The sequence below is a fragment of the Rhinoderma darwinii genome, chromosome 3 (genome assembly GCF_050947455.1).
Source record: "Rhinoderma darwinii isolate aRhiDar2 chromosome 3, aRhiDar2.hap1, whole genome shotgun sequence".
Taxonomy (NCBI): domain Eukaryota; kingdom Metazoa; phylum Chordata; class Amphibia; order Anura; family Rhinodermatidae; genus Rhinoderma; species Rhinoderma darwinii.
In genome coordinates this window covers 302,466,070-302,483,642 of record NC_134689.1, presented here as the reverse complement: position 1 = coordinate 302,483,642, position 17,573 = coordinate 302,466,070, and the positions used below count along the sequence as shown (strand labels likewise).

Below are 17,573 nucleotides of genomic sequence, written 5' to 3'. Positions count from 1 at the left end.
CCAGTCATACTGACATGGCATGGAAAAGAGGATCATAGTGCAGAAGTCTGCACAAAAATTGTTCTTCTAAATTACTTGAATTAGCAATTCGGTTTCTAAATACAGCAAGGACGGTCTATAGTCTGTCCCACCGATTGTTCATAGCCCTGCATTAGGAGAGCCTCCCGGTTGTCTCCAGGTCTCCTGCATCCAGGACGGCCGCCAGCAATTTAGAATGTAATGTGAACCTACAGTGTTGGCGGCCGTTCTGGATGTGGGAGGAATGGAGATAAGGAGAAAGCCCTCTCTCCTACTGCAGTCATGAGCGGCCGGCAGCACGGACTATAGACAATCTGTGCTGTAATACTCAGTTCTCGTGCTTCCCGCTTTAGGGCCCCAGAGCGGCAGGATGTATAAAACCTAGTCCACGTGAAAGTTGGAGCAGTTGCACACAGTGAGGCCTAATTCACACGAGCGTATTTCACATCCGTGTTACGCACGTGAAAATAACGCACGTCACAGGGACCTATGCAAGTCAATGGGGCCATTCAGACATTGTGTTTTTCACGCAGCATGTGTCCGCTGCATGAAACTCACTGCATGTCCTATACTTGTACGTTTTTTGTGCATCACGCACCCATTGAAGTGATTCACGCAACAGTTGCTAAAGGAATGAAGGAAAAACACCTCTTTCAGTTTATTTTGATGACATGAAATGCGTGACGTAATGACATACGCGCATATAAAAACGCAGACACGCACCGCACCATACACTGATGTCACACAGAACTGCTGCGTTTTTTACGCACGCAAAACGGGCACGTTCGTGTGAATAAGGCCTAAGAAATGAGATCACAATGAGCCCTTCACGGCACAGATGCGAGCAAGTGATACAGGATGGATAGAGGCGCTGGACATAATGCAGCTATTGTTCTATTCACGGCCAAATACATTTTGTTGATTTTTTTTGGCCTGATGTAACGAACGGCCCGAGTCGGGATATGTAGGGTATGGGGAGATATCAATGGCTTATGACAACCAGCAGTATTAGAACATTTCTTGCTTTAAGCGATTCTTTCCTCACAGAAAAGAGAAGGATCAGACCCGAACAGCTCCAATGTTGCCTAAAGGACAGAAAGAGGCCTCACAGATGGTTGACCTCGGCTAGACTTCATCCCATGCAAGACCAGTTAGATCCTGGAATCTGAGTGATCAGCCGGATACGATCTGTTCACCATATTGTCCTACAATTGGAATCCTTACACATTTTATGTTAGAAAAGCATAACCTTTCCTTAAAGTTTGAACATCAGGGCTCGGTCATAAATCTTCCTTGGCAGCAGATGCTCTGTTCGTTTCGGTGGACGACGTTGACTTTTTGCTGTCACTTTTTTTCTTGTTATCTGGTTTGCTCAGGTTCTTGGCTGTCATACTGCCATCTCCTCCCTTGCCCGGGTACACCTGTCCTTCCAGTGTCACATCCGCACACCTGTCCTGACCCACAAGGAAGTCCTTCACCTCCCAGGCAAAGGCACCATCACGGAGCATAAAGATCACCCGATTTGATCCCACAATAAACCTACAGTGAACCAAAGAAATATATATTTAGTGGATTTTGTATTAATACAATAACTAACTCTTACAGCAGGAAGTGAATGGAAATCAACCATAAGCTGAAAACCAGGAACTGACCTAATCCTAAAAGGTGTAGGTAAGAGCCCAAGAAAAATAAAAAATAAAGTATAAATTATTTTTTTTTCTTTTTTGCCCCCTCCCCCCAAAAAAATAATTTAATTATGAAATAATCATGACTGATCTGATGGAGACAGATATACTTTGGCATCAAGTCAAAGGGGTTGTCTACGGTTTTCAATAGATGGCCTATGCTTAGCCTCTCAATTGGTGGGGGACCAACCCCTGAAACCCTGTGATCAGCAGAATGAAAGGATCGTGACAATCCCTGGCCTTCCAGTGTACACGAGTACGGTTATACTTGGTATTGCAGCTCAGCCTGGCTAAGTTGAATGCTGCAAAACGCACTACAGTCCCTTCGTTCTGCTGATCGGTGGGTGTCCGACCTGCACCAATCATACAGTGATGATTTATCCTAAAAATAGGCCATCAACTGAAAATCCCAGACAACCCCTCTAAGTCACTCAGAAATAAATATTTTATCATTCTCAACTGTGTTCCGTCTTACACCAACCTAGACTCTACAAAGTTTGGTGGCTTGAAATTCATCCATAAAAAGTGACTGTAAGGGTATGTTCACACAGCTTATTTTGAGACGTTTTTCGGGGCGTAAACGAAACGAAAACCGGCTGAAAAAAAACGGAAGCTTAGCGCCTGCAAACATCTGCCCATTGATTTCAATGGGAAAGACGGAGTTTCGTTCCGACAGGGCGTTTTTTTACGTGGCAGTTTGAAAAAATGCCCCGTAAAAAGGAGTGCATGTCACTTCTTGAGCTGTTTTTTGGAGCCGTTTTTCATTGTCAATAGAAAAACAGCTCCAAAAACGGCCTCAAAAAAAAATTTTGCTTTCAAAAACGGCTGAAAATCAGAGGCGGTTTTCCATTGAAAAAAGCTTCGTATTTTACAGCCGTTTTTCCATTTAGCGTGTGAACATACCCTAAAGATCTGACAAACTGACCAACCTAGAATTACTTTGGGAACACCATTTCTAAACTAAAGCCCAAGATTACAAAAAAAATTATAATAATGCAGGGCCTTGATATTCTTCCTATTACCTCTGAATGTCATAGTTGGCATTGAATAGGCTGCCCTGCCACAGGCTTGTTATCTCTTCCGTTTCCTTCTCCGTTGGGTCTCCAGTGACAGTGGCAAAGATCATGATAGTCTTGCCCTTCTTGGTCATCTGCAGGATGCTCTCTGGGTTCTTCGGATCAAGCTTTGAGAAGTCTACAGGGGCGGGTTTTCTTTTGTGTTCGGGCAGGTCACCTTCTTCTATGTCATCATCTTTCTGTGAGGAAGAGAACAGGACTAGATTAACATATTAAATTAATAACTACACTTATATTTAAGGAAATCTGTAAACATTCATTTCAGAAGTTTTCAGCTTAAAGGAACAGTGTCATCACAAATAATTTTTTTATATGTTAAAGATGTTAGTGCTTTAATAAAAACGTTTATATTCATTTGTGTGTTTGTGTTTTACTTTTTCTTATTTTTACACTTTTTCTTCCCTATGGGGGCTGCCATTTTTTGTTCCATTTCTGTGTGTGTCGATTAACGACACACACAGACATGGAACACGGCAGCCACAGTCCCATAGGGACTGTGAACGGCTCCCGTCCCATTGACTGCCGTGTACGGCGTCTGTGTGGGAACTGCGCATGCGCCGCTCCCACACAGTCCTAATCGAAATTGGCGCCGTCCGGCGCCATTTTCCTGTGGACCGGAAGTCGCGGCCGGACAGTAATATTACTACTTCCGGTCGCGGCTTCCGGACTTGTGCACATGGAACAGCGGCAGCAAAGGGAGCGGACGGGCCGGAGGGAGCCGCGGCGGCAGGAGCAGGTAAGAGATTTCAATGTATGTTCGTGTTTGTGTGTGTTTACTACTGTATGTAAACCTACTACACTGTGGGTTACCTCAAAAAATGGCGACACACAGTGTAGGAGGTTAAACCTTTCAAACCCCTCGTTTATCCCGGCACTAGCCAGGATAAAGGAGGGGGGGAAGCTGAGAGCTCACTAGAGCGAGGGCTTTTAACCCAATGTTGCAATGCTGCAATTTTGGGAACAGCTCCATCTAGTGACCAAAAATGGGTAGTATTATAAATTAGAAATAATTTATAATATTACATGGACTCGTGCAAAAAAATAAAAAAAATTTGAACAATGTTTAATCACCCACACACTAAATGTTTAATTTTTAAAAAAAAAACATGTTTTTCTGGCAACACATTCCCTTTAAAGGGATTTTTTAAGACGCCTAAAACAGTTTAAATGTTCACCGGGTAACCCACTGCTTCCTGTTACTGTCACAGCAAGATGATTGGTCACCCAGCACCACAAGACTGCAGCAGCCAATCACCGGCTGCAGTGGTGATATTACCCACGACCGACTAGTCACCACTGTGGACACATGGCGCTGATGACATCATCATAATCCTGCCGTGATAACAGGAGGTGGTGGGAGATATTTTAGAGGTTATCAAGATGCTATGAATAAAGGTCAACAGGACCCAAGTAGATCTCACTATTAGGAGCCCCTACAAACCAGCTATTTTCCCAGCAGCGATAAAGTAGTAATGCATGGAGGACATTGAGAGAACAGGGGTCATTGTTTTCAGTAGCATTCTGCCACCCTCCAGAACCAAGTGGTGGCAGAAGCTCTCAGTCTTAGCTATAGGGGCTAGCCCAGATTAGATTTTTAGCTAACCCTTGTTAGGTATTTGTAAAATTGGACATGTTCGAAGGAAAAAGCCCCCTCTGACATCCCCTTTTCTGGGAGCAGTGGGGACCCCAGTAGTTGACCACCCACCCCATTCACAGTAATACTGTCCTATCTAATCGATCAAGGAATGGGGAAAGTAATAAGGATTGGTTGTAAAGTGCCCACCAAAGGAAATCTGCTCTGTGGGTCTGGAAAGTTATGCGACCAGCTACTGGTTCTTGGGCACTCATAATAACTATGAACAGGATATCAATTTACACAGATAGGAACCTCATTCAACCCTTGTGTGATATCTTCACGTTCATGCTGTAAAGGTTCTGACGCCGGCCAAGTCAGCCACAGCTCTTTACCTCCCATTGTTCCAGCAGCCGGGCCATGTCGGCGTCATTGTAGTCCCGGATATCTTTCTTCTTTCTCTTCTCCTCCTCTGCCGCCGCTGTGAGACTTAGAACAAGCAGCAGACAGACACTTAGCCCCCTCACACGGATAGCCGCCATGACCCTCTACAAACTGCGGACATGCGCACACTAACGACCACAGACCACCGAGGGGAGTGGCCAGACGAGCTTCATCTAGCACAACTGATTGGCTGTTTCTACCGCGAAGAGCCAATAGTAGAGCGACGTCTGTTCTTTCCTCTGACTGGTAGCTCCTGAAGAGCTGTAACGTCCATGTTTGTTTTGGGCAATTTCCAGACCATTCTAGAGGTGTTTAAAGCTTCACTTCAGAATAAGCTTCTAACATCTGTCAAACGCCATTAAACATAAATATTCAAGCAATATAGGAATGAATGCGTAAAGAGAAAGTGTCTCCTCAATTTGTACATTGCATATTAATAGCTTCATGTGTATGTCACTTTTTCTTTACGTTCTCAGTAAAATTTATTGTGTCTGTGAGATATTTGTAAACATTAAAAACAGATGTGCACAGATGTGTCACTGTAAAAAGTAGCAACACGCATTAATACAGATGTTGCATTAGGTGCAAATGCCTAATGGAAACTCCAAAGTCTGACCAGTCGCAAACACATCCCCTTTCCCCCATGAAACGGTGTTATTCCTCTACCTGGGATGGGATGTGCTTGAATAAGGATTCACCCATCAGCCTTTCTGTATAATTTCTGTGACAATACTGGATTTCCCCCTGGGCATAGAGATCTGGAGTTGTCACCAGCCTGCCACTCCTTTTGTTACTAAGCAGCAGCCTAAACATATTCTGGGCACTGCTAAGGAAACATTGCAGCACATACAGTGAAGGAAATAAGTATTTGATCCCTTGCTGATTTTGTAAGTTTGCCCACTGTCATGAATAGTCTAGAATTTTTAGGCTAGGTTAATTTTACCAGTGAGAGATAGATTATATAAAAAAAAAAAAAGAAAATCACATAGTCAAAATTCTATATATTTATTTGCATTGTGCACAGAGAAATAAGTATTTGATCCCCTACCAACCATTAAGAGTTCAGCCTCCTCCAGACCAGTTACACGCTCCAAATCAACTTGGTGCCTGCATTAAAGACAGCTGTCTTAAAGGGAATGTGTTGCCAGAAAAACATGTTGTTTTTTTTTTAATTAAACATTTAGTGTGTAGGTGATTAAACATTGTTCACATTTTTTTTATTTTTTTCACGAGTCAGGAAATACGCTCCGGGTGTCAGCTGTGTATTACAGCTAATATCCGAGACTAACGGCCAGGAACAGCGAGCGCTCTGTTCCTGGCCATTTAACCACTTCAATGCCACTTAAAGGAACAGTGTTACCACAAATTTTTTTTTAATATGTTAAAGATGTTAGTGTTTTATTAAAAACGTTTGGATTAATTTGTGTGTTTGTGTGTTACTTTTTCTTATTTTTACACTTTTTCTTCCCTATGGGGGCTGCCATTTTTTTTTCCATTTCTGTATGTGTCGATTAACGACACATACAGACATGGAATACGGCAGCTCCAGTCCCATAGGGACTGCGAACGGGGCCCGTTCCATCCACTAACATGTAGGCCGCTGTGTGGGAACGGCGCATGCGCCGCTCCCACACAGTTCAATTTGAAATGCGCGCCGTCCGGCGCCATTTTCCTGTGGACTGGAAGTCGCGGCCGGACAGTAAGATTACTACTTCCGGTCGCGGCTTCCGGACTTGTGCACATGGAGCAGCGGCAGCAGACGGAGCGGATGGACCGGAGGGAGCGGCGGCAACTGGAGCAGGTAAGGGATTTCTATGTATGTTTGTGTTTCAGTGTGTGTTTACTACTGTATGTAAACCTACTACACTGTGTGTTAGCTCAAAAAATGGCGACACACAGTGTAGGAGGTTAGACCGTTCAAACCCCTCGTTTCGCCCGGCACTAGCCAGGATAAAGGAGGGGGGGATGCTGAGAGCTCACTAGAGCGAGGGCTTTTTACCCAATTTTGCAGCATAAAGCAATGTGGTTGCTTTACCACATGCAATGCTGCAATTTTGGGAATGGCTCCATCTAGTGACCAGCAATGGGAAATATTATAAATTAGAATCCAATTGAATCCAATTTATAATATTTCCTGACTCGTGAAAAAAAAAAAAAAAATTAGAACAATGTTTAATCACCTACACACAAAATGTTTAATTAAAAAAAAAAAAAACATGTTTTGCTGACAACACATTCCCTTTAAAGAGGCTCTGTCACCAGATTCTCAAATCCCTATCCCCTATTGCATGTGATCGGCGCTGCAATGTAGATAACAGTAAAGTTTTTTGTTTTTTTTAAAAAGTTCATTTTTGGCCAAGTTATGAGCAATTTTATATATATGCAAATGAGGTTTGAAATGGACAACTGGGCGTTTTTTTTTTCGTTATGTCCAACTGGGCGTGTATTGTGTTTTTAACTGGGCGTGTTTACGTGTATGACGCTGACCAATCAGTGACCAGTCAGCGTCATACACTCCTCTCCATTCATTTACACAGCAGCAATGTGCAGCCACATACACAGAGATTAACGTTAATCAAGTGTCCTGATAATGAATACACATGAAATCCAGCCTGGACGTCATGTGTATTCAGAATCCTGACACTTCTGAATCTTTTCTTTGAGATTTCCAGCAAGGGAAACGAAATCTCGTTTACCTCCGTAATCTCGCGAGATTTCGTTTCCCTTGCTAGAAATCTCAAAGAAAAGAGTCAGAAGTGTCAGGATTCTGAGTACACATGACGTCCAGGCTGGATTTCATGTGTATTCATTATCAGGACACTTGATTAACGTTAATCTCTGTTTATGTGGCTGCACATCGCTGCTGTGTAAATGAATGGAGAGGAGTGTATGACGCTGACTGGTCACTGATTGGTCAGCGTCATACATGTAAACACGCCCAGTTAAAAACACAATACACGCCCAGTTGGACATAACGAAAAAAAACGCCCAATTGTCCATTTCAAAGCTCATTTGCATATATATAAAATAGCTCATAACTTGGCCAAAAATGAACGTTTTAAAAAACAAACAAAACGTTACTGTTATCTACATTGCAGCGCCGATCACATGCAATAGGAGATAGGGATTTCAGAATCTGGTGACAGAGCCTCTTTAACTGCCTCCGGCAGGGCTTGGCAGGAGCCTGTAAGACTGACAATATACTTCAATACATTAGTTTAGCAGTGTATTGTACCAGCGATCGCTGGTTCAAGTCCCCTAAGGCACACTAATAAAAAAGTGTCAAAAAAAGTTAAATACATTTTTCAGTAGTGAAAAAAAATAAATAAAAATATTAAAAGTTAAAAAAAACACTTCCTATTTTTTGGCTAAAGCAATGTTAGAAAAAATAAAAGTTAACATAACTGGTTTCGCCACATCTGTAAAAGTCTGATATGTTACAATATAAAGTTATTTAACCCACTCGGTGAACGCTGTAAAAAAAAATCAATATTAAAAAAGTCGTTAAACATAAAAAAACATAGAAATTTGGTATCGTCGTAATCGTATCAACCCACAGAATAAAGTGAACATGTCGCTTTTACAGTACAATAAACGCTGTAAAAACTAAACCCCCAAAAAAATGACTTAATCGCTGTTTTATGACCCCACAAAGATTTTTTTTTTCAGATCCCCACATACATTATATGGTACAATAAATGGTCTGATGAAAAACTACAATTTGTCCTGCAAAAAACAAGCCCTCGTATGGCTATGTAGACGAAAAAATTAAAAAGTTATGGCTTTTGGAAGGCGGGGAGGAAAAAACGAAAAATCAAAAATTCTAATTGGCAGCACAGGGAAAGGGTTAATGAATGGCCCTTTTTTGACTCTAAATTACCAAGCAATGTTTTCCGTTTTTTCATCGTCACATTCAAAGAGCCTCAACTTTTTTATTTTTCATCAAAATAGCTTTATGAGGGCTTGTTATTGCGAGATGAGTTGCATTTTTCAATGGCACATATAGTTTATTGATTAACATTTCTTAACTTTTTTGGGGGGGAAACTGAAAAAAACTGCAATTTCACCATTATTTGTTGCGTTTTAAATTTATGCCATTCACCGTGCAGTGTAATTTATTCTTTGGATCAATACGATTACGACGACACCAAATATGTATTGTTTTTTTCATGTTTTTTAACTTTTGCGCTATAAAAACTTTTAAAAAAGAATATAATTTGTTTTTGCATTGTTGTATCACAAGAGCCATAACTTTTTTATTTCTTTCGTCGATGTAGCCATACACGGGCTTGTTTTTTGCAGAACGAAATGTAGTTTTCACTGGTACCATTTTGGGGGGAAAAGGGACTTATTGATTAGCTTTTATTACTTTTTTGGGGAAAGGAGATGGAAAAAAAGCAATTCCGTTGCTTTTTGAGTTGTTTTTCTTATGCCATTTACAATGTGGTTTAAATAATGTGGTAACTTTATTGTTCGGATCGCTACAATCACAGCGATACCATATATTTGTGTTCTTAATTTTTTTTTACACTTTGACAACATAGAAACCAATTTTTATGGAAAAAATTGTTTTATTATTTTTTTTACTTTGCACCTTTTTTAATTAAAGGGGTATTCCAGTCTTTAGAATTTTTCACCTATCCACTGGATAGGTAAAAAAAATGCTAGATCGGTGGGGGTCTGACCTTTGGGACCCCTATCAATCTCCACACACTGATCCCCCCCTAGCCATGGCTAGGAGGCGTTTGAATGGAGCGGAGGTCGGGCATGCGTGTTGCCGCTCCATTCGTAATTCATAGGGCTGACGGAAACAGCTGAGCTATGTGCACCTTTGGATGTGATCGGCGCTCCTCGTTAGGCTGAACACGGGCTCTTATCGAAAGTCTATGAGTAAGTCTTCAACCTAACAAGTAGCGCCAAGCACAATCAAAGGTGCAGTGCGCTCAGTTGAGCGCTTCTGCATCTTCGTTTCAGCAACATTGGGGGTCTCAGCACCCAGAACCCACTGATCAAAACTTATTTTAATATCTCTATGGCACAACAAATCTTTTGCGAAAGTAATAGTACATTGTCTATCAGATACATGTAACTTTCATGAGATTTTCACGAAATTGTTGTGCAACAATGTAACAAAAATGTTCCTAACAGTTGTGTGCTGATAACGCAACAATTGCCAGGGCCAGATTATATAGAGGGCAAATGCCTTTTGGGCATTCACCACCTTGGAGACCAAGGGGACCTCCATTGCCCACCCTGGCCATTCTGTGATCCTAAACAGCTGAGAAGAGGTGGAGACATATGCTTATGGTGCACACGACCATAGATTTCGTCCGTAATTACGCACCCTTTAATTTCTATGCCCGACAGACACCTTCCCATATATTTCCGGAAAGGTGCCTACGCCGTAGAAACCTTCCGTAAAAAATAGGACATGTTCTATTTTTTTTATTTTACGGACTGTGCTCTCATACTTTATAATGGGAGCACGGCCCACAAATGCATGACTGTCCGCGGCCGTGATTATGGGCACGGTCGTGTGCATGGGACCTAAAGAATTGCTGACTCTGCTATCTCCATAACTCCCATAGACTTCAGTGGAGAGGGCCACGTGCATGCGCAGCCACCTCTCCTATCCTATATTTGGCTGCTATAGCTGGCCAGGTAGGGTACAAGTCCCAGAGATGGGTTGATAGCATACTTACCAACAGTCCCGAATTTACAGAGACTATCCCGGAAAATTACTGTCCCGGGACTTGTCCCGGTAACTGCTACATTAAATTGTATCTGCGTCCTCAGGATGCAGATACAATTGAATACTATGGCAGAGCAGGAAACTATCTGCTTCCTGCTCTGCCATTCACTCCTCTTGGAGCAGAATCCCCGGCCAAAGCGTTGCCGACACCCTGGCCGGTGATTCCGCTCACAGACGGAGCCTCTGACTTCACTGTCCATATAAGGGAAGTGACGTCAGGGGCACCTCCTGCAGCGGAATCCCTGGCCAGAGCATTGCCGAACATTCCATTGTCCTGGGATTCCGCTCATAGTGGGAGTCACTGATGACTTGACAAAAGGCTGCATTGAGCACCTGAAACGTTGCACTACTTCATTGCACATACGGGAGAATAAATCCATCTATTTGATATTTTCAACTTGGAATGCTGCCTCTTTCTCTTGTTCTTCTCTGCACACTGTGGGATCTTCAAGTCAGATTCCTGGAGGCCGACACCCGTTTGCCCTGGGGGCTTTGCTGTTCTGCTGTGCTGCCCATAGTCCTAAACCCTTGGATCTACTGTTTATATATATATGGACTGTTTATATATGGAGCACTGGAATCCCCGGCCAAAGTGTCGGCATTGCTCTGGCTGGAGATTCCCCTCCTAGAAGGAGCCATGATGGCTCTATCTACTGGGAGGAGGAGTATCGCGATATCTACAGGCGGAGTATGTGCCACTATCTACAGGGGGGGCCACGTGGCACTTTCTACAGGGGGGCATGTAGCATTATCTATCGGGGGCCATGTGACACTATCTACAGGAGGCATTGTGGCTTTATCTACAGGAAGCAGTGTGTGGCAATATCTACTGGGGGCACTATCTACAGGTAGGTGTGTGGCACTATCTACAGGTAGGTGTGTGGCACTATCTACGGGGGGGGGGCATGTGGCACTATCTACAGGGGGGCCATGTAGCATTATCTATCAGGGGCCATGTGACACTTTATCTACAGGAAGCAGTGTGTGGCAATATCTACTGGGGGCACTATCTACGCTGGTTTTTACACTACCAGTAGTGATCAGCACATATCACCTAACCCTAGTGATAAAGTGAGACATCACGTGCCTGTAAACAGCCAGATAACCAGAGAGATACCGGCCACCATAGCAGCTGTCAGCCAAACTAGTGCAGACATTTTTGTTCATTATTTGTATGCAGAAATTCTGAAAAGCCACACCACACTATATAGTTACATAGTTACATAGTTACATAGTTAGTACGGCTGAAAAAAGACACATGTCCATCAAGTTCAACCAAGGGAAGGGAAAAGGGAAGGAAAAATTTCTACACATAGGAGCTAATATTTTTTTGTTCTAGGAAATTATCTAACCCTTTTTTAAAGCCATCTACTGTCCCTGCTGTGACCAGCTCCTGCGGTAGGCTATTCCATAGATTCACAGTTCTCACTGTAAAGAAGCCTTGTCGCCTCTGCAGCTTGAACCTTTTTTTCTCCAGACGGAGGGAGTGCCCCCTTGTTTTTTGAGGGGGTTTTACAAGGAACAGGATTTCACCATATTTTTTGTATGTGCCATTAATATATTTATATAAGTTAATCATGTCCCCCCTTAGTCGTCTTTTTTCAAGGCTAAATAGGTTTAATTCTTTCAATCTTTCCTCATAACTTAAATTCTCCATGCCCCTAATTAGCTTAGTTGCTCTTCTTTGTATTTTTTCCAACTCCAGGGCATCCTTTCTATGAACTGGAGCCCAGAACTGAACTGCATATTCTAGATGAGGCCTCACTAATGCTTTGTAAAGTGGTAATATTACATCCCTGTCCCGCGAGTCCATGCCTCTTTTGATACACGACAATATCTTGCTGGTCTTTGAAGCAGCTGATTGACACTGCATGCTGTTATTGAGTTTATGATTTACAAGTACACCCAGATCCTTCTCAACAAGTGAATCCGCCAGTGTAGCTCCCCCTAGGACATATGATGCATGCAGGTTGTTGGTACCCAGATGCATAACTTTACATTTATCTACATTAAACTTCATCTGCCAAGTGGACGCCCAAACACTTAGTTTGTTTAAATCTGCCTGTAATTCATGAACATCTTCCATAGTCTGAACTATATTACATAGCTTGGTGTCATCTGCAAAAATAGAAATAGTGCTATTAATCCCATCCTCTATATCATTAATAAATAAGTTGAATAATAGTGGTCCCAGCACTGAACCCTGGGGTACTCCACTTATAACCGGGGACCATTCAGAGTAGGAATCATTGACCACAACTCTCTGGATACGGTCCTTGAGCCAATTCTCAATCCAATTACAAACTATATTTTCTAAACCTATAGTCCTTAATTTACCCATTAGACGTCTATGGGGGACAGTGTCAAATGCCTTTGCAAAGTCCAAAAACACTATATCCACAGCGGCCCCTCTGTCTAGACTTCTGCTCACCTCTTCATAAAAACAGATTAGGTTAGTTTGACAACTTCTGTCCTTAGTAAAACCGTGCTGGCTGTCACTTATAATGCTATTTATTGTCACATAATCCTGTATATAGTCCCTCAATAGCCCCTCAAACATTTTCCCCACGATGGATGTTAGGCTTACTGGTCTATAAATACCTGGGGAAGACCTAGAGCCCTTTTTGAAAATAGGCACCACATTTGCCCTGCGCCAGTCCCTTGGCACTATACGAGTCACTAGAGAATCCCTAAATATTATGAAAAGGGGGACAGAAATAACTGAACTAAGCTCTTTAAGAACTCTAGGGTGTAACCCATCTGGTCCCGGGGCCTTGTGCACATTTATTTTATTTAATTTAGCTTGGACCATATCTACATTCATCCAATTCAGTATATCAACTGATATATTAACAGCACTGGCACCGGCTACATCAGCTGCTCTTTCTTCAGTTGTATATACAGAACTAAAGAACCCATTTAGTAACTCTGCCTTCTCTTGATCCCCTGTGATCAACTCCCCATTACCATTATCTAGGGGTCCTACATGTTCAGACCTGGGCTTTTTTGCATTTATATACTTGAAGAATTTTTTGGGATTTGTTTTACTATCCCTGGCCACCTGCCTTTCATTTTGTATTTTTGCTAATTTTATTACATTTTTACAGATTTTATTAAGCTCTTTATATTTTACAAAGGCTACAGATGTACCCTCAGATTTGTATTTTTTAAATGCCCTTTTTTTGTCGTGTATTGCCCCTTTCACAGAAGGTGTAAGCCATGTGGGGTTTAATTTGAGTCGTTTATACTTGTTACCTATAGGAATACATTTTGCACTATAATAACTCAAAGTAGATTTGAAAATCTCCCATTTATCACGTGTACCATTATTTGACATTAGTTCTTCCCAGTCTATATCCTGAATTGCCGCCCTCATCCTGGGGAAATTGGCTTTCTTAAAATTAAGTGTTTTTGCCCTCCCAGCCTGCGTTTGTTTTTTACAGTATAGGTAAAATGTAACTATATTATGATCACTGTTACCGAGGTTTTCACGAACATTGACATTCCCAACAAGATCTGCATTATTAGAAATGACCAGATCCAACAGAGCTTCACCTCTAGTCGGGTCTTCCACAAACTGGCCCATAAAATTTTCCTGCAACAGGTTGAGGAAATGTCTCCCCTTTGCAGTTGAAGCCGAACCATGACACCAAATAGATAAGCCACACCCAATAGATAAGCCACGCTCCTATAAGATACGCCCACCAAAGTCGCCACACCCTGAGTGTACCTGGAAAAAAAAATTCAAACACTATGGTTGATAATCCACACCAAACTTTTTTTCCCAGCTGCCTCTGTCACATGCAAGTGACAGGACAGTTGAAATTGTGTGTGTCTGTGTGCCTATGTTGAGCTCTAACTTATAGAACATACGTTGCCATCTAGATTCGGAGGCTGCAGGATAACATGACAAGTGCCTGATGGGGTTTGGAATTCTACTGGTTGCGGCTATATTTAGCCTGACACATACAGTGTACAGTGTTGCTGAGTAGTGGTTTAGCCTCTAGGTGTCGCTGTTTGCTGCTCCCCACTGGTGTCGTTTGGATGACGTCACAGGGCGGCGCCGTCCCACGTTCCTTATCCGGGCCGGGAGAGACAGAGCAGCTTTTGGGCGGGTCTCCTTACTGATTCTCCGGGCACTGAGAACCTCGCTGATCCCGACATGCGGGAGGCAGAGAGCCGTCACCTGGTCTGACCATCACCGCCTCTCCCGGGCTGTGCCCGCCACCCACCCATGGGATGATGCGGCGGTGGAGATCGCGGGGTACAGCTGCCACTGGCCGAGGTATGAGACGCTGCTCCCGGCGGGATGGCTAGCGGCGGCTCCGGTTCCGCCCGGTCTTCTCTGCCCTCTGGAGTGGGCCAAGGCGGCTCCCAGCCCCGCAAGAAGCTACTGACTATCTGTGACCAGTGTAAGGCCAAGATGCAGCTGGTGGCTGACCTGCTCCTGCTGTCCAGCGAGCCCCGGCCTGTCAGGACTGAGAGCTGTGCCCAGCTGGGGGAGGCCTTCGAGAAGTGCAGAGACACCGTCATTGCTCGGACCAAGGGACTGTCCATCCTCACCCATGATGTCCAGAGCCAGCTCAACATGGGCCGCTTCACAGAGGTGGGTGAGAGTCTTCAGGAAATGGGGGACTTGGTGGTCTCTCTCATTGAGCTGTCTGCCCATGCAGCTTACCTGGCAGCTGTAGAGGTGCCGGGTGCCCAAGCTGCGCTGCCAGGTTTGGTGGATCGCTACAAAGTGACTCGGTGCAGACATGAGGTGGAGCAGAACTGTGCCACTCTCCGGACAGTGCCTCTACAGGACCTCACCCCTCAGCTCCTGCTAGAAGTCTCCCAGAACTTGTCCACTAACCTCAAAACCCTCACAGATGCCAGCGTGGTTGCCAGCGAGAAGTCCAGGGATAAATTTGCAAAGGAACAGTTTAAACTTGGGGTGAAGTGTATGAGCACCAGTGCCACCGCATTACTAGCCTGCATCAAGGAGGTCAAGACTTCTCCAAGTGAACTCTCCAGAAACCGCTGTGCCCTCTTCGGTGGTCCCCTGGTTCAGGCGGTTCATGCCTTGGTGGGCTTTGCCACAGAGCCTCAATTCCTGGGCAAAACTGCCACTCTGAACCCTGAGGGGAAAGCCGTGCAGACTGCCATCTTAGGGGGTGCCATGAGTGTGGTGTCGGCCTGTGTGCTCCTGACCCAATGCCTCAGGGATATAACCCAGCACTCAGACAGCAGCAGCAAGATGACGGACTATAAGGACCGGTTGCGGAGCTCAGCTTGTGCCGTGTCTGATGGCTGCAACCTGTTATCTCAGGCCCTGAGAGAGCGCTCGTCTCCTAGAACTCTTCCGCCAGTACACTCCAATTCTGTGAAATCGCCCTAAATATGCCCTTCCCTCACTTCTACCAAAGAAAAGTCAGTTTTAACTACACTTCTCCCATCTAGACAGAGGCCTGTGATGCACGAAATATTGATCTTCAGATTCTTAGACTGGAGGTGCTAGATTCTGAAAATGTAATTTCACCTTAGTAGGGGATAGTGACAATATTTAAAGTTGTGGGTGGAGGCCATGTGAAGTTATTGGTGCCAACACTGCTATGGGGGGGTGTTGTGCCACCTATTCTATTGTAAGGCTTTCATATGTAAAAGGCTGGTTTACACATTGCTGCCCCCACAAATGACATGATGGCAGATCTGTTGGGACAGCACTTTTATGGGCAGTACCTGGTTTACTAAACACATAAATGGCACACCGCTTATTTTATAGACGAGGGGCGTACGTTGAACGCTGTAAGCAGCTTGTACTCCGCTCATCAATGGAGTAAGGCCGCATTCTGGTGTTCTGTAGCACTGCTCAGCCATAGGAGCAGAACAATGGAAAACCAGCAGCGCAGGAGCCGTTACATGACTTGCAACAACCGTGCCCGACCAAACCTATTGACTTTAATGGGTTAGTTCGGGGATACTTGATGTTGGTCATTTTACCGGACAAATAGCACAGCATGCTGCGCTATTTTGTCTGGCATTTCCCACGGGTCTGCGAATGAGGCTCGTAACGAAGCCTCCGCCGCAGATGTTAAGCTGTTGAAGAGATCAGTTTATGCGGCTTGTAATGGTGATCTGTGTGGCTGTGCATGTGTATAGCAAAACTTACCCTGTCCATACAGCAATAGTCCAGTCAAAGATCTCTGCACAAGGACCTTGGTTTTATAATTATTTTGGCTTCCAATTGCCTTCTTAACTTGTAACTTTTTATCTCTGCGTTCCCCATTGGGGAATGTCTAGCAGCCCCATAGACTTTATACGTCTAGCAGATTCTGCTTAAATAGGTAGGATCTGCTAAGTAATATCGAATGTCTCTGGAGTAACTTGTTTTATGTTCCACATTCAATAGTTGACCCGCCTAATTACTGCGTGGCAAATAAAACAAAACACGGTTTACCGAATATTGGTATTTCACGGCAAGTACAGGTGAAGCCTATAAAAAGCACCATCAATTTGAAGTAAATTGCGTGGTTTTGGGCCACGCTGCGATTAACGTGGCTCGCTCAGCCGCATCGGGTACGGGCACCCTTACACAGTTGGTCATTGACGACGTAAATTGCCTTTCTGCACTTGGTCCTTGACTGTTATTTCATGAAACCGCAATGTGTAAACTGAGCCTAGTTGAGCCATCAGTCTTGTTCCAAGAGTCAAGTGACATAATACATTTAGGGACAAGTGACCAAACGTTCATATCTTTCCTTATTAAAATCTATTGGTTACAGTGCTGCATATTCTATTCATTTGTACCAAGTTATGAAAATTTTACTCTGAAATTGAGTGGTTCCCAGTCAGCGAAATAGAATGGGGAAAATAACTCTCTGCTGTATTGTTTGCTTACCCAAGTACAGAATTCTTCAATGAGTTTAAGGCTATGTTCACACGGAGTATTTTGGGGGAGGAATATCTGCCTCAAAATTCCGTTTGGAACTTTGAGGCAGATATTCCTCTCCCTGCACGCCGATTTTCGCGGCAATTATCGCGCC

The 17,573-nt window shown here is 43.7% G+C and overlaps 2 protein-coding genes across 2 annotated transcripts; one reads left to right on the top strand and one right to left on the bottom strand.

The window, feature by feature from the left end:
• Positions 1-644: 644 nt before the first annotated feature.
• MESD (mesoderm development LRP chaperone) lies at positions 645-4,938 on the bottom strand. Its single transcript, XM_075858149.1, has 3 exons — positions 4,748-4,938; positions 2,726-2,958; positions 645-1,557 (listed from the first exon to the last, which is right to left on the bottom strand). Exons 1-3 carry the CDS (start codon positions 4,892-4,894, stop codon positions 1,299-1,301), a joined length of 639 nt encoding a protein of 212 aa, XP_075714264.1. The 5' UTR covers positions 4,895-4,938; the 3' UTR covers positions 645-1,298.
• Positions 4,939-14,584: 9,646 nt separating this feature from the next.
• TLNRD1 (talin rod domain containing 1) lies at positions 14,585-17,311 on the top strand. The gene has a single exon (XM_075858148.1). It carries the CDS (start codon positions 14,858-14,860, stop codon positions 15,926-15,928), a length of 1,071 nt encoding a protein of 356 aa, XP_075714263.1. The 5' UTR covers positions 14,585-14,857; the 3' UTR covers positions 15,929-17,311.
• The last annotated feature ends 262 nt before the right edge of the window (positions 17,312-17,573 follow it).

Bases quoted from the DNA above. Each gene is read 5' to 3' on its own strand.
- MESD (XM_075858149.1), bottom strand. From the start codon at position 4,894: ATGGCGGCTATCCGTGTGAGGGGGCTAAGTGTCTGTCTGCTGCTTGTT. The intron at 2,959-4,747 runs GTAAAGAGCTGT...TCTTCCTCACAG, and splicing joins GGCTGCTGGAACAATGGGAG to AAAGATGATGACATAGAAGA. The intron at 1,558-2,725 runs GTAATAGGAAGA...GGTTCACTGTAG, and splicing joins GCCAACTATGACATTCAGAG to GTTTATTGTGGGATCAAATC.
- TLNRD1 (XM_075858148.1), top strand. From the start codon at position 14,858: ATGGCTAGCGGCGGCTCCGGTTCCGCCCGGTCTTCTCTGCCCTCTGGA.